The 23,593-nt window shown below is 37.7% G+C and overlaps 1 protein-coding gene across 4 annotated transcripts in view; it reads right to left on the bottom strand.

The window, feature by feature from the left end:
- LOC121319875 (exocyst complex component 4-like) overlaps nt 1–23,593 on the bottom strand; it is a 138,291-nt gene that overhangs the window by 107,971 nt on the left and 6,727 nt on the right. For all 4 annotated transcript variants that reach the window (XM_041257787.1, XM_041257789.1, XM_041257788.1 and 1 more), the window contains exons 4-7: nt 20,812–20,996; nt 16,144–16,253; nt 10,817–11,060; nt 7,623–7,800 (exon numbers count right to left, since the gene is read on the bottom strand). In XM_041257787.1, coding sequence (XP_041113721.1) covers nt 7,623–7,800; nt 10,817–11,060; nt 16,144–16,253; nt 20,812–20,996 — 717 coding nt within the window. The remainder of the gene's footprint in view (nt 1–7,622; nt 7,801–10,816; nt 11,061–16,143; nt 16,254–20,811; nt 20,997–23,593) is intronic.

Here is a 23,593-nt window from a genome sequence, read left to right as displayed (position 1 = left end):
CAGCAGATGCGGTGCTTGCAGAAAGCAAGACCCTTTTTAAAAGTTAATGCATTTCATCACTCACAGACATTATTTAATGGGCAGGCATCCCAATGTGGAAAGAAGATTAACGCAGTGACACAAGTAAAAACGATTATACAATGTCTTATACAAGAAGCCAATGCATTTTTTTTTTTTTCTGACTGTCTGTAGAAAGCAAATTTTACTAGCTCCTGAGGACTACTTAATCGCATATCATTTGGACTGTCTTGTTCCAAGAAACTTTCTTGGTTATCAAGGAAATATATGCACATTGTTACATAGATAGTATAAACAATCTGATCATATATTAAACACTTTTATAGAAACAGTGTATTCCAGTGTAAAACCCAGCAACTGGATAGTTTTTCTCTAATGAATGTTACTATTATTTTTCATGATCATTCTCTAGACAATTGTAACATACCCATGTCTACAGAAATGAAGGAAGGAAATTGTTTTTGGACCAATCAGTAGCAAAGTTGGTTGGTGTTCAGGTTCAGAACCGATTTCATTTACGTAACCAATTACAGTCTGTATACAGTGCACCCTACCAATTTACACTGTGCAGGTAGGCGCTAATTAGGTGATTTGGCCAGATGTGTATGACAGCCAAACTGCAGTGAAAGGTATTCAAGGAAGAAGAGGTTACAGCCCATACTGAGCTTGAACAAGTAATAGCAGCAAAAGCTTAAAAAGCAATTGCACCGATAGCGGAACTGTCAGATTGATAGGCAGATAAACAGAGTTGTGTCTCTAGGACCTTGTCTGAGTAGAAAAACGACGGGTAAACCACCTTTGGCAACTAACTAACTGTCAGCCTGTGACAAGACACATTGCATGGGTCATGGCTCAGCTATCTAATCAGCAGAATCATTGTTGAGTTCAACTTCATTTTAACCAAAACTTTGTCACCTAAGTCAGTTTCATGACTGAGGTCATATTTGGGACACATTACAGAATTGACATGAAATCTTATCTTATGTGGATGGAGTGGAGACACTTCCACTTTCCATGTGAAATGTTCTAGGAAGTATAACAGACCTGGAAATAAGGCATGCAAACTGAGAGCTTACTTAACTTAGTATGGTAGCAGATCTAATTTTAAAATGAATACACAGGTTTGCTTTACCTGGTGCGTCTTGCAAAATTGCACATGCGAGATCTACAGTACATAGCTAAAGGAAGTGCATGATGGGTAAGATTTTAGGAATCATCTAAAACCACTTTAGATAAATGCAAGGTTAGTCTCAGCAACATGTTGCATGGTAAACCAAAACCTAGGCTTCTTTGTATGGCTAAAGAAACCCTTAATCTGAATTCTAAACAAGCACTACTGTTTCAAAAGTAAGACAAGCTTTCTGGTTGTTATATTTAAAAAATTACTCAGATAACTTTAAAAGGCACATTTTCCTCACTGGCGCCATGCTGCGTTAATACATTTCATTGTGCTTTAATGTGTTCCAGAAAAATCACATCATTAGACTCGTCACCTTCATATGACAACAGTTTAATGAGCAGGACACTAAATAGCTTTCTCTGCTAGACTGCCCTATTCTTCAAATTTTCTTACAGTCAGCTTATGCATGAGAAGCAAACAAAAGCCTGAAAGACATGTCATCTCACTATCTGAAACAGACATTTCTAATCTGAAAAAGCTTTTGTGAGAGCTATTACTGGCTTGAAAATCGTCTATTTCCTGACGTGGATAACTTCCAATAAAAGCTTTCATTTCTAAAACCGTAGTTCCATTTTCCATGTTTATTACAGTTAACTTCGAACCTGTGCACATATGTGATGCATAACAGTAAAGAGCCACAATCAGTTATCAAATGCACAACTTGCGGAGGCCATGATACAGTAAGTGCTAACTGCTGGTTGATTCTTCTGTTGTAAAAAGATATTTACCCTTTCCTAAATGGGAACTACAAATGATGTAAACAAGTTGGAATGGAGGCAACTATAATATTGCTTATTCTGCTCACTCCCCTCCCCTTCAATTGTAGTTACCTTTAGATCTTATAGCATCCAGATGTAACATCCACTTAACCTTTTGCTGGGAGTCGATGTATTGAAAGGGAAGAGCTGTATCTCAGATAGCACAAGCAGCTTCTATTTTGATTTCCAGGAATATAAAATGTGTAGATATTAGGCACTGATGGCAGATAAAATACATTTATTAATTTAGTTTTTGCTCCCTGTTGTTGAAGGTAATTTAAAAAGGGGAGCGGCCGTGACCTTCCAGTGACATGAGCTTTCAATCTCCAACTCATTTTATTCAATCTTTATTTGGACTGGTTTTATTTCCCTGTGGGTCCGTCTCCTCGTGTTTATATTTTGTTACAATCGGCTTTAGAAACATAACTCCTGTTTGTCACTTTTGCAATTTTATAAGCCAGTGAGGCATTACGCTCAGCAATAACATGCAGCAGAAGGGGGTTACAGTTATAGCTCAGGTATAACGTTTTACACAAAACATGTGGTAAGAAGAGGAGAAAGCAAAATGTGTGTGTGAGTGTGTGTGTGTGTAATTTTTCATAACATCCTTACAACTGCTGTATGCAACAGGAAACTGCTGTGTATGATCATCAGCCATAATATCACTGTTTCCCACTTATCCTAATACAGATTCAGCAGATACAATCAGCTACAAGAAATAATAACATGAATGACTGAATAACAAAACTCATCTCACATGATGAATTCTCTAATCAAAAGAATATACTGTTGTGCATCTCAGCTGTGAAAATTAAAAGAGCTCAGCCGCTGGCAACTTCATTGGCTTTACTTTAGAAATAGCAACAATGTCTGTCAGGAATTCAACACTAAACGTCTATTATAGAATGATTTTGGATGCAGTCCATCTATGTTCTCGCTGCCCATTTGTACCCCTTTGGCTGGGCAGGTCATTTGCTGCAGACTTGCTCTACACAATTACACAGCAGCAATCACAAGGGTTGACATTAAGCATTGTTTTGAACGCATTGTGCAAAGTTAGATAATTAAATATGGAGAATTGCAATCAATTGGACAACCTTTCATTTAGGCAAGAGTTTACAAACATGGTTGAAATTTCAGGCCGTCTGTCTATAACATCAAAACTCAAAATGGTCAAATGACCATTTATGTTAGTGCAGCATATTATCAACTGTTTTAAATCTCTCCTACTATTGTGGGAAATACCCTCTCTTTCTTATGCATGCATGTGTCGACTGTATCAGTATTTTTTTCTCAAGTTTTCTCTGAATTTCTACGTATGATACGACAGCACAGTCCCACTATTAACAGCACTGACTTGGATCTATTTTGCTTCATACATTAAATGGTGTAACGTGTATAAGTTTGCATTTTCGGAACTTTTCTTGGTCTCTGAAAAGATAATTATAAATTCCCTCCACAGACCATTTAGGCACGGAGTACTGTGTTGGTTTTACCCAAATTGACCTCAAAACACTAGATACATTATTTCAATTGTATTGAATGTTTGCTTTAGATATTCCTGCTCCTACAAAATGCACAGTGCACTACAAAATGATATAATAGCAGGCTCTTCTGAGCCTAAGTCAGGAATGACAAAACCAAAAGACAGGATTGATGATGGACATCCAAAGCAACACACTAGCCTTTTCAGTTAAATATTAGTTAAGATTTAACCGTCAAGTTAACTTGGCCGATCCAACCATCAAAGTCACTGATGCAACTGGAGTCTCTGACTGTCTGTCTCTTCCTCTCTGCAATCTAACAGCATGATAAAACAAGAGACTGACATACAGGGTCTCTCAGAGAACGAGGAGAAAGCTTTGGGGAAAAAGTCATATAAACTGATAGAGCAGCCACAAGTGACAGCCATGAAAATGAGTGGAAAATACCCAAGGGTAGCTGGGGTCACACTGATCATATGATGAAACAACATCATCTTCCTAATTTATATTCACTGCTGAGATGGAGTTGATTTTAATGCCTTTTTGTATTAATGAGCATACCTCCGGGCTGTCAGTCACAAAGTTATTCAAATAATTGTCATCCATCATATGACTTAATGTCTGAAAACTAATATTGAGACAACCTCAGGAACTTCAGCAAATGTTGGGGAAAAGATCAGTTTCCTACCAGCACTAGCTTTTAGAACTTTAACTGTTAAAACTACTAAATAATATTTTAGGTGTTGCTCAAACACTAATCAAAGGGCAGTTTAATGCATCATGGAATTAGTCCATAGACTACACAGTGGCTATGGATACCACCTGTAGAGGCCATGAATATAAGCATGTAGGTGACATTGTAACACTCTCCAGTTTTGAGACATACAGCAGTTGTCTGCATTGGGGTTATGGATATGACGGTATACCGGTTTTACGGTAAACTGCGGTATAAACTGCCACGGTTTTGAAACCACAACCATTTTTCTATGCCATGATTACCGAGTTCACGGTATCGGTGCGTTTTGGTACTCTCCGTTTGTCCATCGGTGAGTTGCACTGGCATTTTGGGGTTTTGTTTGTTTCCTGATAATTTTAGTTTATGAATGAGCAAGACAGTGATGCAGCAACTGTTTCAGCCAATTGCTGTGCGAGCGCTGGCATTTAGCATTTCAACCAATTGGCACTAAGCAATACTATGCAAAGGCGAGCATTCATGGTTTCAAACTATCGCTGGTCATATCAGCACCTGCTGCAGAGACGACATTTACTGTATTATGCTTTCGCTAACTGTGATGTCCGTTGGCAAACCTTAAAAATAAATCTCTTACTTATAGAACGCCACATTTAAAACAATTGAGAATAAAAACATTTTTACTACGTTTTCGTAGTAGCAGTGCTGAGAGACTCGGGGGCTCTGGCAGCATGTGCATAAACTCTAGGATTACAGTACAGCATAAAGTCCGGTGAGATTTTGTGCAAACAGCAGATCCCTCCAAGAAAATAGTTTGAACATTAATTTGAAGAAAGTATAATAATGCATGTTTTTTATTTATTTCATTGCTCATTAATGCAGTGGTTTCATTTGCATGGTAGTTTCTATACTGTCATTTACAAATTCTGTGACGTGTATAGCAGTTTTTTTTTTGTTTTGCTTTGTTTTTTGTTTTTATAAATTTAGTTGTTGGCAATTATTTTTTTGTTATTTTCTCCCAATTTCAAATGCCCAATTATTATTTAGGCTCAGCTCACCGCTACCTGTCGTGTGACTCGGGTCGTACAATGAAAGCTGTTATTCCATCTGTTCTACATTGCCGGAATCCTAATGTGTATATATCAACACAGTATGTTAATGTTTGTATACGTATTAGTGAAACGTACATTCAAGGTATTATAAAAACTAAAAATGGACGTGTTAGAGTGGCGTTTACTTTTTAATAACCAAAAATAACTGATTTTGCCAAATAATAATAAAAAAAAGATAAAACCCCGCCAACTGGAACAAAAAATAAAACCCGAAAAATTCAAGCCCTAATTATAGTGTACCTACCCCCCTTCTCTTTATGGAATGCTTAATAAGATGGGTCAAGGTACTTCATAATGGGAAGGTACCCAGGACATTTTGTAAGAAGCTCTATGCTACTCAACCACAATAAAAAAAGAGCACCAGCACAAGCAGACTGAAATGCTACAAAAAGGATATTGCTGCTCAAGAAAGAGTGCAAAGAAGAACGGCCAGAATTATTCTGGGTTTAAAAGGCATGTCATATACAGGCTTAAATTGAATCTATTGGGTCTTGAACAAGGAAGACTACGTGGTGATCTGATTCAAGCTGTAAAGTCCACAAATTACGTAAATATTTCACCACAAGAACACATGTAGCTGACGGCTTAATCATAATAAGGAGAATCGAATTAGGTGGATATCGATGTATTTATAGTATGTATTAGTATATGGTCCTTAGGCACACTTTTTCATACTTGACACAGACAGCACATATCGCCCGCCATTACCAGATGTTAACTTTCGACAATAAGGTAGACAAGAGGTAACGGCCATTAGGATTCACATATATAGTTGTGGTCATACCATTACCAAACATATTGCATAACACTTTGGCATGTAGTTCCCGATTTTTTGATTTTTACTTCACAATCCACCGCAAATGAACATTATTGGTTTTTATTGACCTAAAACGTTTATTATTATTTTTTTCTATTTTGGGGCTATGTAGAGTTGCTGTTCTAATGCATATTCACAATTCTAAAAGGTATTGACAATGTCTACCCAAGAGACTTTTTCAACCTGAAAAAAAAAACACGGACCAGGGGTAACAAATGGAGATTAGATAAAGGGGCATTCAGAAAAGAAAATAGGAGGCACTTTTTTACACAAAGAATTGTGAGGGTCTGGAACCAACTCCCCAGTAATGTAAGCTGATACCCTGGGATCCTTCAAGAAGCTGCTTGATGAGATTCTGGGATCAATAAGCTACTAACAACCAAATGAGCAAGATGGGCCGAATGGTCTCCTCTCGTTTGTAAACTTTCTTATGTTGTTATGTTCTTAAATATTAAATATTAAACTTCAATACCCGCAGGACGGCAACTCTAGCAGGTTGTCACAGATTCTATAATAAACAGATCTCTACGGAGGGACATTGGGTTGCCTTCTCAGCCAATGTAACAAGTGTAAAGAGGATGAACGTGTTATTTCTGTGATAACACTGAAGGAAAAAAAAAGCTGTTAAACTCCTACATCTGCTGCCTGCCTGCCTCCTGGCTGTCATTTCAGTAGATTGATACAAATGAGTTACCACGCTAACTGCATGATAGCCTTTCTCCTTATTACATTACATACAAGCTTTGAGAAGATAAGGAAAGAAAAACTGAGAAATCGTTAACGGCTAAATATGAAACAACCTAAACCATGAAAAGTAATCTAAAATATACTTCAAGGACACTTGAGGGGAAAAGAAGAAACATTCTGCTTAACACTCTGCCTACCAACAAGATGGGACTGAGGCATTATAATACTCTGATCACAGTGATACAAGATGCCAAACCCAAACTATTCAAATACAAATAGAAAATAAGTTGCCAGTAATGTATTTTAAATAGAAAATGATTTGCAAATAGTACATTTACTGGTTGTGGTACACACCAAAAATATATATTTTTTCTCTTCATAATAATGAAATAAAAATGTCAACACTGCCTCAATCAGCAAGTAAGTAATGCATAACTGGAATATACACATTTTTAAACAAAACGAACACCCCTTAATTATGTTACAATAACCATATGCGAATCTCAGCCACTGTTAATCATGCATATTCATGAGCCTAATCCCCCTCTGTCATGTTGCCCATCTCCACATGTTTATCCCAACAGCATTAAGTTATCAGTATTGAAACATGTTGTCTCTAAGTTCGCCACAGAATTCCCAACAGTATGCCAGTGTTTCCGTCCATTACATTTATTTAAAATCAACAGCTAACAACTAGACATATAAAAATGAACCGTCCATAAAGCCCAACTCTGGAAAATATTTCTGATTGAACTGCATTTGACTACTATTATGCAGGAGAGCTAGACATATGTGCTCATGATGATTAACAGTTGTTTTGTAAAGGAGATCGTGCAGTTAAGTAAAAACCACAGTTACTCATGTCTTACTCCTACCTGCAACACACTCTGTATTTTGGCCGATACGTCGGCCATATCGTACAGCTTGATCACTCCCTCTTTAGGGCCAGACGGGGAAACTACGATCTGGTGAAGATGTCCCAGGACTATGCTGTGTGCTGCAGCAACTGCATTGAATTTGTCAAACAGCAATTCCAACAACTCCAGCAACAACCTGCAAATAGACAACAGAAAAGCATTTAAACAGTGAGAGATACTTCTGCCAAACATTTTCTGAGCTACAAGACTGATCAATGCTGCCTACCCAAATGGTAGGCTACAACCCCCCCTTTGAATCCAGATGCTTAGTAAGCACAGCCTTATAGGAGGCTGTGTGGTCCAGTGGTTAAAGAAACAGGCTTGTAACCAGGAGGTACCCAGTTCAGCCACTGACTCATTGTGTGACCCCGAGCAAGTCACTTAACCCCACTGTGCTCCGTCTTTTGGGTGAGACGTTCTTGTAAGTGACTCTGCAGCTCATGCATGCAAGGAGCTATATAAAAAATAAAGACTAAAAGATTACTCAAATTACTATCAAATTAGTCAGTGTCTGCAGCATCCCTATCACCAGCTTTGTAGCTTTGCCCTGTTTACTGCTGATTCCAGGTTCACAATGGTTCAGAACCTCAACTAACACTTGAATTTTCTTTCAATACTTTTGCATTTGGCTATTTAAGTCACTTACTGGTAGGTTTTTTACTGGGTCTAAATTATGTCTACACAGAGTAATTTAACAGATGCAACAGACTCAACAACTTTTTTCATAATCTTTTCTAAGATTTTCACCTGTCAGTATACTTTTTTTTTTTTTTTTTTTAAACAAAGGTTTAAGTTAGGATACGCAGGCTGAGTGTTTGCATATGCCTGCTAGTCATAGCAGCAGCACCTTTCAGAAACAATCACATAAGTCTTTTCATAATTTTTTATTTATGTTACTATATTAATTAAGGGATGTTAATAGGAACCATCTATATGAAGAAAAGTGTGTGATGAGCTCCTGAAAATGGCTTAGTGCTGAGACTGTCAACGTTTGTTTATTGAACAAAATATGTGGTTTTGGTTCAGTTTTATCTTTTGTCAGTATTGTTCGATTTGGAACTATTTAAAAGTGTTGGTTTTGGGTTGGGAAAATCATAACTCTCGTGTCACTAATTTAAATTAAATACGACACAAGAAACAAGATTTGATCTCACTTTAAAGGGCAAGTAGTCATTTGTTTTCTCACATCTATAATCTTTCTGCATCTGTACTGAAAAGGTGCCAACAACTTGAGCCCCTTTCACAATGGCACTCAATAGTGGAGAAACAGAGCTACAAACCACTCAGAATTGTAAACATCATAAAAAGTGTAAGGGTAAAACTAAATTACACTAAGATAACCTTTAATATGAACAGTATATGATGCAAAATCTTGACAAGCAGAAGAATAAATTTCCTGAAGTGGAAGGTCAAATTATCATAATACAGTCTTCTCTTAGCTACTTCTGCTCAGACACGCTGGTTTAAGGTTCATTCAGACAGCAGTGGCAGAGAAGTCAGCCATTGTCATAGTGTCTCATCATACCTGAGCTGAAAAACTCTGCAAGTACACCAAGGAAAGTAATCAGATTGTCCCTTTTTCAAAAATAATTACACATCATGTTTAAATCTTAAAATATATCTTTGAAATAGTACATGCAAGATTAAGGATGTTCCTAGTACCTGACTGAAATGTTTTATTTTACCCCTAACCTGACTTGAGAAAAGGTGTTTGTTGTTATGCTGAAAGGCACACAGTAGTAACTGCATGGCTCAAGTTTAATGAAAGGTGACATCTACTGGTCCCAATTGTACAATTATAAATTGTGATTTTATTGATTAGTTTCAAGAAGGCTGTTAAGACTCTTTTCTGAAAAGAAACAATTTCCCTAAAAGCAAAGTAATTGCTACTTAAATTTGTCTTCCATTATCATCTGTCACTTAACTTCTGCACTGGGGCCATTAGCCACCATTACTACTCGTACAGCTATGTTAGCCAAACTTAAGGAAGAAAAATGTAAACTTAAAACAGGATATGTATCTTGTCTTAATCATAAATGATAGTATCACCATTACTTCTATAAAAGTAAAGAAGCCAAGTTAATAAATTAATAAAAGTTTACCATGTCTGACAGACAAATCACATTAAAGTGGATTTGATCTCTGACCTTAAAATAACATGTTTAGAAAGGGTTATACAGCTTCAAAAACAGACTATTAAAGTCTAAATACAACAGTCTCTGCATATAGAAACACGTCCTCAGAGAACACTTCACCTAAGAGAACACCCTTGTTGTGAAACTGATTTGTCCCCTTGTAAACGCTCCACCTAAACAGGAACTTCGATTAAAAGAACACTTCTGGCACCGCTAGTGATTCATTCACAGCTTATACAGTACTGTTCAGAACTCATCATTAAATAAAAACTGTTTCTTAAATCTTTTCAAAAAAGTGACTGGTCATCACGAGTGTCTTGAGGCACACTGATTGGTTTATTAAATCTTTTCAGAACTGCCGTCATATCATTGCCTCGTTTTGCACCTCATCGCTACAAAATAGTATGTAAACAAAGGGCGAAAAGCACAACTGTTATTCTTGCTACAAAAAGTTGGAAATTGTTCGAGCTCCTGAAAAAACAAGCAATTTGGTGTTTTCTGTTCTCATAAGCTGCTTCACCATTCTGTTAAATACTTTCGTGCATGGTCAGAATATTGCTCCTGTCCAGGTATTCATAATTAATTTAGAGCTGTTGCTGCATTTTTTAATGTGTCTAGGGGTGCTGTGTTAATTCTGTTGTTAGTTTATTAATGTTAGTTTGTCTGTTACTTTATTATGAAGTTTATTAAAACATACACTTGCCTATTGCTTTTCTCTTACCTATTCTATTCACCTCATATGTTGATGCACGTGCGTCATGACAAGTAATGCATTTTTATTTATTTATTTATTGATTCATATTGTGTCTGATGGTCAACTCCATCTTAAAGAACACTTTGACTAAGAGAACACTTTGTTTGCTTCATATAACCATGTCCATGTCTAAAGTAAAATGACAATTAACAACTGTACAAGGATAATTGAATTGAGCTATCACTAAAGCTTTATAATCCAACAACTGTCAACTATGACATAATTATGGCTAATACATTCCATTTTGGTCTTCTGCAACTTACCTGGGCTGATTCTCCTGAGACAGACTTTCTCCCCTTTGGTAGGCTTTGTCTGCTATCTGTGTGGTGGACCTTTTGACAATCTGCTTCAGCTCTGGCTCGAGGCGATCTATGATTGCCTTGATCGTCTCTGGGATCTTCTTGAGTTTGGCCAGGCCCTTGATGAGGACGCCCATGAACACAGCACTGTTCTCCTCGGGGTCCACATCTAGGTCTTCCTTGATCTCCTGCAGACTTATCTCTCGAACTAGAAAACATTGAGGCAGATTACCAGTGCACTCCACACAGTCTAAAACACACACAAGCAAACAGGGTTTTATTAAGGTATGGTGATATATTATTGTAATAAGAATACTGAAACTGGGGCTCGACCAAAAAAAGCTGTGTTCTCTGTTTCAGTATAAAGCCTTTAAGGCTCAACAAGAATCAGTTCCATTAATAAGCCTTACTATGTATGGATCATGGCTTACACCAACAGCAAGTGAAAAAGAAAGATACCAATTTGATCAAAATAAGACTAGCGATTCCCAAGATGTAGCCTTTACAATCCCAGGTTTTAGTATCATGTGCGTGTATGTGGAATAACTACTTGTATCACATTTTTATGAAATTGCAATCTGTAAGTGGTTACCAAGGTATTGCCCTCATATATAGACAGAGGTCACTAAGCCCAGCACTGGCTCAATAGCCTAGATTCTGATACCCACAAAAACAGCATTCAACCAAGGTTCATCTGAGAGACATATGTACAGGCACCTCATGGTAAAAATAGAGTTACATTGCCTATAGAAAGTCTACACCCCCTTGAACTTTTGTTGTGTCAGTGTCTCAGAGTTTCATGCATTTAAATGAGGATTTTTTTCCACTTATCTACACACCATTCTATATATATATATATTAAAAATACAAAACTGAAAGATCATAATTGGATAAGTCTCCACCCCCCTGAGTTATTAGTTGGTGGAAGCACCTTTGGCAGCAATTACAGCATTGATTCTGATGGGATAGGTCTCTACCAACTTTGCACACCTAGATTTGGCAATATTTGACCATTCTTCTTTACAAAACTATTACTCTGTCAAGTTCCTTGGGGAGCGTTGATGGACAGCAATCTTCAAATCATGCCACAAATTTTTGACTGGACTTAGGTCGGGGCTCTGACTGGGCCACTCAAGGACATTTACCTTTTTGTTCCTTAGCCACTCCAGTGTAGCTTTGGCTGTGTGCTTTGGGTCGTTGTCATGCTGAAAGGTGAACTTCCGTCCCACTTTCAGCTTTCTTGCAGAGGGCAGAAGGTTTCCCTCAAGGACTTCTCTGTACTTTGCTCCATTCATTTTTCCTTCTATCCTGACAAGTGCCCCAGTCCCCACTGATGAGAAACATCCCCATAACATGATACTGCCACCACCATGCTTCACATTAGGGATGGTGTTCTTTTGGTGATGCACTATGTTGGGTTTGCGCCAAACATAACGGTTTGTATTTAGGCCAATAAGTTCCATTTTAGTTTTGTCAGACCACAAAACTTTTTGCCACATGGCTACAGAATCTCCCGAGTGTATTTTTGGAAACTTCAAACGGGATTCAAGACTGTGGATTCAGATTTGTGGAGTGCTTGGGATATTGTTGTCACATGCACACTTTGACCAGTCTTCGCCATAAAAGCCTGTAGCTCTTGCAACGTTGCCACTGGCCTCTTGGTAGCCTCTCCAATCAGTCTCCTTCTTGCTCGGTCATCTAGTTTGGAGGGATGGCCTGATCTAGGCAGGGTCTTGATGGTGCCATACAGCTTCCACTTCTTAATAATTGTCTTGACCATGCTCCAAGGGATATTCAGGGCCTTTGATATTTTTTTATACACATCCCCTGATCAGTGCCTTTCAACAACTTTGTCCCAGAGTTCTTTTGAAAACACCTTGGTGTTCATGGTTGAGTCTTTGCTTTGAAATGCACCTACAGGAACTGCTGAATTTATCCTGAAATCATGTGAATCACTACAATTTAACACAGGTGGAGGTCACTTATCTTGGTGAGTGATTTTGAAGGTGATTGGTTACACCTGAGCTAATTTAGGATTGCTATTATAAGAGGGTTGGCCACTTATCCACCCAAGCTATTTCAGTTTTTATTTTTAATTAATTTTCTACAAATTTGTAGAATATTTTTTTTCACTTGGAAGTTGTGGGGTAGGATGCATAGATAAATGAAATATATATAATGCATTTTAATTCCAGGCTATAAGGCAACAAAATGTGACAATTTTGAAAGGGGGTGTAGACTTTCTATAGGAACTGTACATTTGTTTTACAATAGGACAGATTTTTTCCTAAAAATTTTTATTTGTTCAAATAGCAGAATAAAAAAACAAATTCTTATGATAAGTTAATGGATTTTAGTTTATCAACTGCAGTTTGTACAGTAATTACCCACAACAAATTAGGTACGTGTGGGCCATTAAAAGCATTTTTGCATTTACAAAGAAAAGAAGCTTGCCAACTGAAAATAAATCAGTTCAATTAAAAGCTTACTGTCATTGCAGTACAATAAGATCAAGCAACAGCTAATTGCAAACTTTTTAGGTAATGTTTGGAGATTTACAATTAGTGAGGAAATTACTTCCATCCTGTTTTAAATGGCTGTAGGTTTTATCTTTTTTTTTTTTTTTTTTTACCTTTATTACAAATTTCCCCATAAACAAAAACAATTAAGGATGATCTAACAGCACACAAAGAAGTGTCTGAGGTATTTCTTAAAATCTGAAAGTGGCAGAAAAGGTGCCAACTTACAAACTATAAGTATGGAAACTGAAAGGATCTTCTTATTTGGCTTGAAAAAGAAAGACAGCACAAGTCTATCATAAGAATATCAAACCAATCCTAAGGGTTAAGCTTCATTTCCATTCAACTTAACGTTGATGTCCCCACTGGTATAAAGTAAACCTTTAGTTAAAACATATAAATTCCTAGCTTGCATATACCGGATTCTGCCAAGTCAACGATCATGTTTGAACTATCGCCCCATGCCTTTTAGCTGAATGACCATTTTTTACAGTTTCTAATAACCACGCGCAAATAATGCCTGAAATTTCAAATTTCGCATTTCAAGTGCGTAGAACAAGCTGTGCAGTACAGTAGCTGCTCTGTGCATTGATTGAATAAATTGCAAGCACTTTTAATTTTAGATCCAACAATACAGACTCTGAGCTTTTCTTTGCTGTTAAGCTACAATCCATTATTTTATTTTTTACAATAGACTTCAGCTTTAAAGGTTAATGTGTGTTTTATGAAAATTTAAAATGAAAATACAATGGACTTACGCAGCACCTTTTTCAGGCAAACCCTTTACTTTGTATTTCACCATTTAACACTAGAACTGCCACGGTTATATTCATACCTAAAACCGCCTCTGGCAGTCATTATGACAGTTACATTTTAAACATTATCAGTATTAAAATGAAAGACAAACTATCGGATCCAACCCAAAAGTTTTATTCAACACATCATATCAAACATCGGCACAGCCGAAATGCCGTATTTAAATGAACAATTAAACATAAAAGGGGTTATTTTCTAACTTACCACATATAAAGCACTACTTTAAAAAATGAAAAACTATAATACAATAAACATTTTAAAATAAACTAGTGTGTAAACAGGTATATGAACATACAAAACTGTAAAAACGAATGTTGTTTTTAATTTAAAAAGAAAGTATGTTTTCTATTTTGTGTGTGAGTGTGTCAGTCACTAGGTGCAGCACAGAATCCAGGTTGAGTTGCTGCAGCTTGCTTCTTTGCAGTTTTCTGATAGAAATATTTCTGCCTAAGTGCTGTGACTAGCTTCAAGATGAAATCTCTGCTACTGATATTTTTCCCAGTTCATTCCTTGCACAAAACGAAGGAATTGATGGCTACCAAGTCCAGCAAAGATTACAACAGGCTTGTATATAAAAAATACAATAGAATATTGTAGGTTACATTCAAAATAAAAAAAATGTATTGTAAAAAGCAGTCATAGGTAGATGGGATTATAACTTTTTTTGCGATCCTGCCTTTCAAACGCCATCAAGAGTATTTAATACATATTTTTAGGAAAAGTCAAGAACAGACAACTGCCTATCTTTCACACACACAGCGTAATTACAATTTAAAAAGTGAAAATTGTAAAAATTACTGAAGTGGCGGTTCTAGTGTTAATAAATATTAACTGCGCTTGATTCTTTAGCGTAACTGCGTGCTGTACTTTACCTTTTGAATTTTAAACATGCCAAATTCTGAATGCAATCTATCTAGCTAATGTTAAAAATAATGTTAATATTGCTTGTTATTTCGCCCCTGTCTTGAGTCAACACCCCTCCTCCACTTTTGCCTTAACATCAACTCTTCGCCCCCGGGGCGTTGACTCAGCAGAATAAAATATTTCTTTTGAAGAGTAGGCTTCTGCCTTTGACCTGGAATAGCAAAGTAAAGGCTGACAAGTTGAATCCAAAAGGAGTCTACACAGAGGCACATTTGCATCCCCATTATCTTTATGAAAGATAAAACAGTGTTTTAGGCATGTGCTATACTGTGACCCTGCACAGTGGTACAGTGGTTAAAGAGAGGGGCTTGTAAGCAGATGGTCCCCAGTTCAAATCCTAGCTCTCACTGACTCACTGTGTGACCCTGAGGAAGCCACTTAACCTCCTTGTGTCTTTCAGGTGAGAAGTTTTTATAAGTGACTCTGATGCTGATGCATAGTTCACCCACCCTAGTCTCTGTACGTCGCCTTGGATAAAGGTGACTGCTAAATAAACAAATTATAATATAAACAAATCATATTATTATCCTAATGGTTTTAATGATTTCTGTGATGTAGGTACTAATGATTTAATTACTATAACAGTCTGAATACAATAGAGGAACTTAAAAATAACTGCTACGAATCAAAATACTCCTCTTGACCTTTATTAAACACCAAAAATGTCAATGAGTATAAGAATTTCCAGCATCATTTGCCATGTTGTTTTTCCAAACGTGAAACAGATTTTATCTTGTTACTGAGTGAAACGGTATTCAAGTGTAAAGCCTAACCACTGTATTTTATCGTATTTCAAAAAGCATACAATGCTTTGCACATTTTGTATGAGTTAATTATTTTACAATTTGCGTGGTCAAAGGACGTCAAGGACAAACCTTCCTTGAAAAATGCCTTTCCAATTATGCAGTACACCAATAGTGTAAGAAATGTAAGTATAACAATCAGATCTTGGTCTCTAGATACTGAACACCTCTTTTTCGCAATCATCATACAAAGGCAAAATGAGTCATTTTGGCGCAGGCTATTACTTACCGCTCACAGAGCCAGGAGTGTTGTACTGTGAGGCATCCAGGAACTTCCGGGGGGTTGACAAGTTGGAGACATCAATCAGAGGAATTGGAGAGGTGTCCTTTGTAGACAAGCTTTATTGAATACAAATAAAATGCTTAGTGAAATATCCTTAAAACACTTTAATACCTTTTGATCAATTAGACATATTTTCTTTCATTTTAAATGTAGGTCAACATGTTACAGCTGAAGTGAAAGCGCTAAAACAACAAGTAATGACTCATATGCCATTATTTTATTATGCATCTATAATAGGTAAGTATACAATTATGGAATTCCCATACTAGAACAACTGACCTGGTGCTACAACACACAGAAATGCATCATATTCAGAGCGAAGTGCACATGGAACACAGGTCAAACTGGAACTCAACCCCAAGTGTATTTTATGTCAAGGGTAGGAAAAATTTATTTTAATGTTCAGGACTTTTCCACTACCCTACCTTCAACCAGCATTCCTGCAGTCTGGAGGGAAGTAAAAAAAAAAAAAAAAAAAAAAAAAAAAAAAAAAAACCTGTGATATGTGCTGAATTGAACTGTGATCAGGGCTTGAATTACATTTGTGTGTGCTGGGGGGGTTTCCCCCCTATGCTGCAACTAATATGGGGGGATTCCAAAAATTTAAGGGGAATGGCAAAAAAAAAAAAAAAAAAAAAAGGCGCCTTTGCATATACAAAAGTCTATATATTTTACTGCATCATCGCTCACACTGGTGTTGATTTAAAATAAGCTGCTTTCAGGAGACCTAACAGCTGCTCATCACTGTGAGACAGAGCACTCTCCATTGCTTTTGCCATTGCCTGATGTGAAGTTTTTGCATGCAGCAGAATAAAAAGGTGCTTTTCTTCTTAACCAGCACTTCATTTCTTTTTTTCGAACAGTTTACACTCAGCCCTAATTCCACCTGTTTTTCACTGTTTTTATTTATGTAGGTTTAACTACTGGATAGTTTGTACTGCATGCATGTAACACATCAAATGAAAGGCCACAAAATTTCCTTTCATATTATTTAAGTTGCAACAGGATAAGGCATATTATATGTGGCAGAGATGAGAATAAATGTTTAAAAAAAAAAAAAAAAAAAAAAAAAAAAAGAGTTTTTCCAAAAATATTCACGTTTGGTTACTGCTATACATATTGTAATTATAGATGGCTCAACCCCCCCCCCCCCCCAAAAAAAAACAAACAAAAAAAATACTGCACTATTGAACCTCGAATATGAAACATGGGTGGGGGGAGCTGAGCTTCTATGCGACCGTAGTTCTGGCTAGGAGTACCGCATACACACACTGAATACATTGTTGAAAAGCCCAGAGTATGTACTTTTAAACAAGCCAGGGAGGTGGCTTTTATGTTGCCTGAGTAATATGTGCGTAAGCTTCAGTGCGCTGGCGCCCCAAAATGAATGGGGCTGAGTTTTAAGAGTTAAAGCGAAAGTCACCGCTTGCAAAACAACACCTAGATAGACTGAATATCATCTTTTTTTTCAAAACTGTTTACTTACGACAGTGTCCTGAGTTTCATAATGCTTAAAGACAGCGGTCGAGAATCACGTACAAGAGAATAAAGTCTTGCGGTACTTAAAATATCCAGCACTACTTTTACTTATTTATTTTAACCAGAACTGTAGCAATAATTATATAATAATAACAAAAATTAATAATCACCCCAGAATTAAACTCTGCTTTGCTGTACTGAAATAAACTGAAAAAAATGTGGATATTTAAAGTTGTGGCCTTACAACATGGGGCAAAGAGCATCATCATACAAGACTATAGTAAATAACAGCTGTATCAAACATATTATGCATAGGCTGTAGACTTTATTAGGCCCTTGGCTTACATTATTGTATCTAATGTGTTTTGTAAATGAGTTAGAATGTAAATTTTTATTGACAGTTTTATCACCCAAGGAGCATAAAGAATTGCCATTTGCAAGCCACTGACCTCTCTCGGTGCAGCGGCTTACATTTCTACCGGTGTTATCAGGCAATTGCTTTATTCTGCTGCTTTTTTGTGTATTTACTGTACTATAATAACTGAAGTTGTTATGCCAAATTAAATTAAAATGTTTGTTTCAGCAATGTAAGAATAGAATATGAATCCAACGGGCCCCGTAGAGTTGTTTTTTGACTGAAATATATTTACTTAAGGATGAAAACTAATGTGTAAGTGAAATTATAACCTAAACAGTATTGTTTGTCTTGCAAGCAGTATTGTAGATAAGCATACATTTGTTTTTATTTTTCATTGCAACAAGTTATCCTTTTTTATATTATTTTTTTATAAAAATTTTCTTAACACCATTCAGGTGTGCAGTAGCATTTACTTTGCGTTGTGTGGTTCTCTATTTGGTTAAGGCAGATGTTTTAAAGTCCAAGTTCATCAGTGCTTGCAGTGACTGCTAGGCCCTATTCTTCTTGTGGTCTAAAATCTAACCTCCTTCCTAAGCCTGAAGGCTTCTGGGACAGGTACTGTAAGGAATGCTTGTTTCTGAGACCTTAGCAAATGCATTGATGGTACAGCTAGTACTGCAATGTTTAAATGTTTAGATAGATAGATAGATAGATAGATAGATAGATAGATAGATAGATAGATAGATAGATAGATAGATAGATAGATAGATAGATATAGTTTTTTTTTTTTTTTTTTTTTAAAAACACTGGCAATTAAAAAAGAATAGCAAAACAACACAGGTGCATGTAGGAACACTGTATGAGAGAAATGTATCTTGTCATCACAGCAGGGCTTGAATTTCAGCGTGGGATTGTGGGAATCGCACATTTTCCAAGTTGCTCCCGCATATCTGCAACTTTCAGTGGAAAAATCCTGCAGAGAAATTTTAAGAAGGTTGTCCTGGAAGAAAACTTGCTTCCTTCTGCTCTGACAATGTTCCCCAACTCTGAGGATTGGTTTTTCAAGCAGGACAATGCTCCATGCCACACAGCCAGGTCAATCAAGGTGTGGATAGAGGACCACCACATCAAGACCCTGTCATGGCCAGCCCAATCTCCAGACCTGAACCCATTGAAAACCTTTGGAATGTGATCAAGAGGAAGACGGATGGTCACAAGCCATCAAACAAAGCCGAGCTGCTTGAGTTTTTGCACCAGGAGTGGCATAAAGTCACCCAACATCAACGTGAAAGACTGGTGGAGAGCATGCCAAGACGCATGAAAACTGTGATTGAAAATCAGGGTTATTCCACCAAATATTGATTTCTGAACTCTTCCTAAGTTAAAAAATTAGTATTGTGTTGTTTAAAAATGAATATAAACTTATTTTCTTTGCATTATTCGAGGTCTGACAACACTGCATCTTTTTTGTTATTTTGTTGTCATTTTCTGCAAATAAATGCTCTAAATGACAATATTTTTATTTGGAATAACTGTTGTCAGTAGTTTATAGAATAAAACAAAAATTTTCATTTTACCCAAACACATACCTATAAATAGTAAAACCAGAGAAACTGATAATTTTGCAGTGGTCTGTTTTTTTCCAGAGCTGTATATTCTCATCTCTGCCACAAATAATATGCCTTATCCTGTTGCAACTTAAATAATATGAAAGGAAATTGTGTGGCCTTTCATTTGATGTGTTACATGCATGCAGTACAAACTATCCAGTAGTTAAACCTACATAAATAAAAACAGTGAAAAACAGGCGGAATTAGGGCTGAGTGTAAACTGTTCGAAAAAAAAGAAATGAAGTGCTGGTTAAGAAGAAAAGCACCTTTTTATTCTGCTGCATGCAAAAACTTCACATCAGGCAATGGCAAAAGCAATGGAGAGTGCTCTGTCTCACAGTGATGAGCAGCTGTTAGGTCTCCTGAAAACAGCTTATTTTAAAGCAACTCCAGTGTGAATGATGATGCAATAAAATATATATAGTTTTGTATATGCAAAAGTATTCCTTCTCATACTGGTACTAAAAAGCAGGTCTTATTCTCGTTAGGGTCATTCCACAACAACTCAACCAGAGCTGTTGCCCGACCATTTCAGATTTTTTTTTAAATTTCCCCTTCAAGCTGTGACCTGGCAAAGGTCAACCGAAAGTGAGAAAGTGACCCTGACCAGAAAAATCAACCTGGGCTCAACTTAGTCTATCTTAGTCTCATCAACAGAGTCTCCCCACATCACTTATTTTGTTCTAAACTTGGCAGAAATACCAAAAATACCCCCTCATCTGGCAACTTGCCAAAAGTGAGTTAGGTGCTCCTGGCATTTTTTTTTTTTTTGAAAGCCCTATTCATTACCAGTTGAACAAGGTGCTATATGTGATGGTAGCGTCTAATTTGAGCCCAGAGTGATTTTTCTGGTCAGAGTCACATTTTCACTTTAGGTTGACCTTTGCCAGATCACAGCTCGAAGGGGAAATATAAAAAAAAATAAAAAAATAAAAACAGATTACCATTTCTGAACTCAGCGGGCCCGAAAACTCCCAGGTTAATTTTTCTAGGAAAATCTGAGACTGTCGGGTTACAAAACGCCCCTTTTCTGGTTGAGTTCACGTGGAAAGACCCTAATGAGAATAAGACCTGCTTTATAGTACCAGTATGAGAAGGATTAGTTTCATTTCAGGTCCCTGCACTTTATACAATAATAATACTAATACTAATAATAATGCCACTTACCTCACCCTGCCCTTTTCCTTATTCTTATTTCCAACACGGCTTGTCGATTTGATATACAAATGCCTGTGTAGTTCATCAATGAGCACCATGTGCATTTTTAGCTTCTTCATGTGGAGTTCTAGTCGCAGGTCACTGAGACCCTCTACCTGAAGGAGAGGGCCTTCTAAAGAGTTCACTGCAGAGACCTAGCAGGAGAACAGATCAGAAGAATTGAGTTTCGCTGCGACTCACTGCCTTGGAAGTAAGCAGTAGGAACTAAAGCTGCAAATTTGTATGAAAAGAATCTGCAACAACTGGAAAGAATATATTCTAAAACATAAAGCAAAAATAAAAAGAAATACATATATTTAATAAACATTTTATTCAACTATTTTGTTGATGCAAAAGTATTAAAACAAGTGCTACGTAAAACATGCAAAATTGTGTTTGTGTATTATTTTTTTTTTAATGTTGCGGCAAAGACAGCGGGGCCTCTCCCTGTGACGCCGGAGACAGCGGGGCCTCTCCCTGTGACGCTGGAGACAGCGGGGCCTCTCCCTGTGACGCCGGAGACAGCGGGGCCTCTCCCTGTGACGCCAGAGACAGCGGGGCCTCTCCCTGCGACATCAGAGACAGAGGGGCCTCTCCCTGCGACATCAGAGACAGAGGGGCCTCTCCCTGTGACGCCAGAGACAGAGGGGCCTCTCCCTGTGACGCCAGAGACAGCGGGGCTTCTCCCTTTGACACCAGAGACAGCCAACATGCCTCCTGCTTTGTTTGTTTAAACCTTTTATTTATAATAAACCGTCGAAACAGCACATTCACTCACCAATCCTGTTGGTTTATTTCCTGGCCTGACGTCAGCACCAGAGAGCCCGTTCACACTGCCCTCCTCATTTGCATCCGAGCAATAAAATAACAAGAAGCCACAGTCCACTAAGTTCAACCAAGACCTATCATTATACACTGAACAAAAATATAAACACACAACATGTAAAGTGTTGGTCCCATGTTTCATAAGCTAAAATAAAAGATCCCAGAAATTATCCACGCACACAAAAAGCTTATTTCTCTCAAATTTTGTGCACAAATTTGTTTACATCCCTGTTAGTGAGCATTTCTCCTTTGCCAAGATTATCCATCCACCTGACAGGTGTGGTGTATCAAGAAGCTGATTAAACAGCATGATCATTACACAGGTGCACCTTGTGCTGGGGACAATAAAAGGGCACTCTAAAATGTGCAGTTTTGTCACACAACACAATGCCACAGATGTCTCAAGTTTTGAGGGACCGTGTAATTGGCATGCTGACTGCAGGAATGTCCAACAGAGCTGTTGCCAGAGAATTGAATGTTCATTTCTCTACCATAAGCCGCCTCCAATGTCGTTTTAAAGAATTTGGCAGTACGTCCAACCGGCCTCACAACCACAGACCACGTGTAACCACACCAGCCCAGGACCTCCACATCCGGCTTCTTCACCTGTGGGATCGTCTGAGACCAGCCACTCGGACAGTTAATGAAACTGTGGGTTTGCACAACCGAAGAATTTCTGCACAAACTGTCAGAAAACGTCTCACGGAAGCTCCTCTGTGTGCTCGTCGTCCTCACCAGGGTCTTGACCTGACTGCAGTTCGGCGTCATAACCAACTTCAGTGGGCAAATGCTCACCTTCGATGGCCATTGGCACGCTGGAGAACTGTGCTCTTCACGGATGAATCCCAGTTTCAACTGTACCGGGCAGATGGCAGACAGCGTGTATGGCGTCGTGTGGGCGAGCGGTTTGCTGATGTCAACGTTGTGAACAGAGTGCCCCATGGTGGTGGTGGGGTTACAGTATGGGCAGGCATAAGCTACGGACAATGAACACAATTGCATTTTATTGATGGCAATTTGAATGCACAGAGATACCGTGATGAGATCCTGAGGCCCATTGTCATACCATTCATTCGCCGCCATCACCTCATGTTTCAGCATGATAATGCACGGCCCCATGTCACAAGAATCTGTACACAATTCCTGGAAGCTGAAAATGCATACTCACCAGACATGTCACCCATTGAGCATGTTTGGGATGCTCTGGATCGACGTGTACCACAGTGTGTTCCAGCTCCCGCCAATATCCAGCAACTTCGCACAGCTATTGAAGAGGAGTGGGACAACATTCCACAGGCCACAATCAACAGCCTGATCAACTCTATGCAAAGGAGATGTGTCGCGCTACATGAGGCAAATGGTGGTCACACCAGATACTGACTGGTTTTCTGATCCACGCCCCTACCTTTTTTTTTTTTTTTTTTTAAGGTATCTTTGACCAACAGATGCACATCTCTATTCCCCGTCATGTGAAATCCATAGATTAGGGCCTAATGAATTTATTTCAATTGACCGATTTCCTTATATGAACTGTAACTCAGTAAAATCTTTGAAACTGTTGCATGTTGTGTTTATATTTTTGTTCAGTGTACATGACACACTCTACTTTCATTACCACCCCAGTTATTGAATGTTTATATTTAATAAATCTTCATCAGACTAAATTAATGGTTTTTATTCGTTCACCTAATGGCCAAACGATAATGCTTCGCAGAGAGAGCAGTGCTTGTTGGTGCATTAACAGAGAGAGCGCGCTAAGGTAATAGGTCAAGTACATGTCAATGCAAATGAAGCAGCATTAGCTGTAACAGACTAATGTGATATATCACCTCTGAGCTAACAGAATAAAATAAATTAAATTAGATACATGTATTGGGATAAGCATTAGAAAATGTCCACAGCAACAAAAAAAAAAATAATGAGAGAA

Source organism: Polyodon spathula, chromosome 8, assembly GCF_017654505.1.
Source record: "Polyodon spathula isolate WHYD16114869_AA chromosome 8, ASM1765450v1, whole genome shotgun sequence".
NCBI lineage: Eukaryota > Metazoa > Chordata > Actinopteri > Acipenseriformes > Polyodontidae > Polyodon > Polyodon spathula.
Note: the sequence above shows the minus strand (reverse complement) of the source record. Positions and strands in the feature narration are given on the sequence as shown.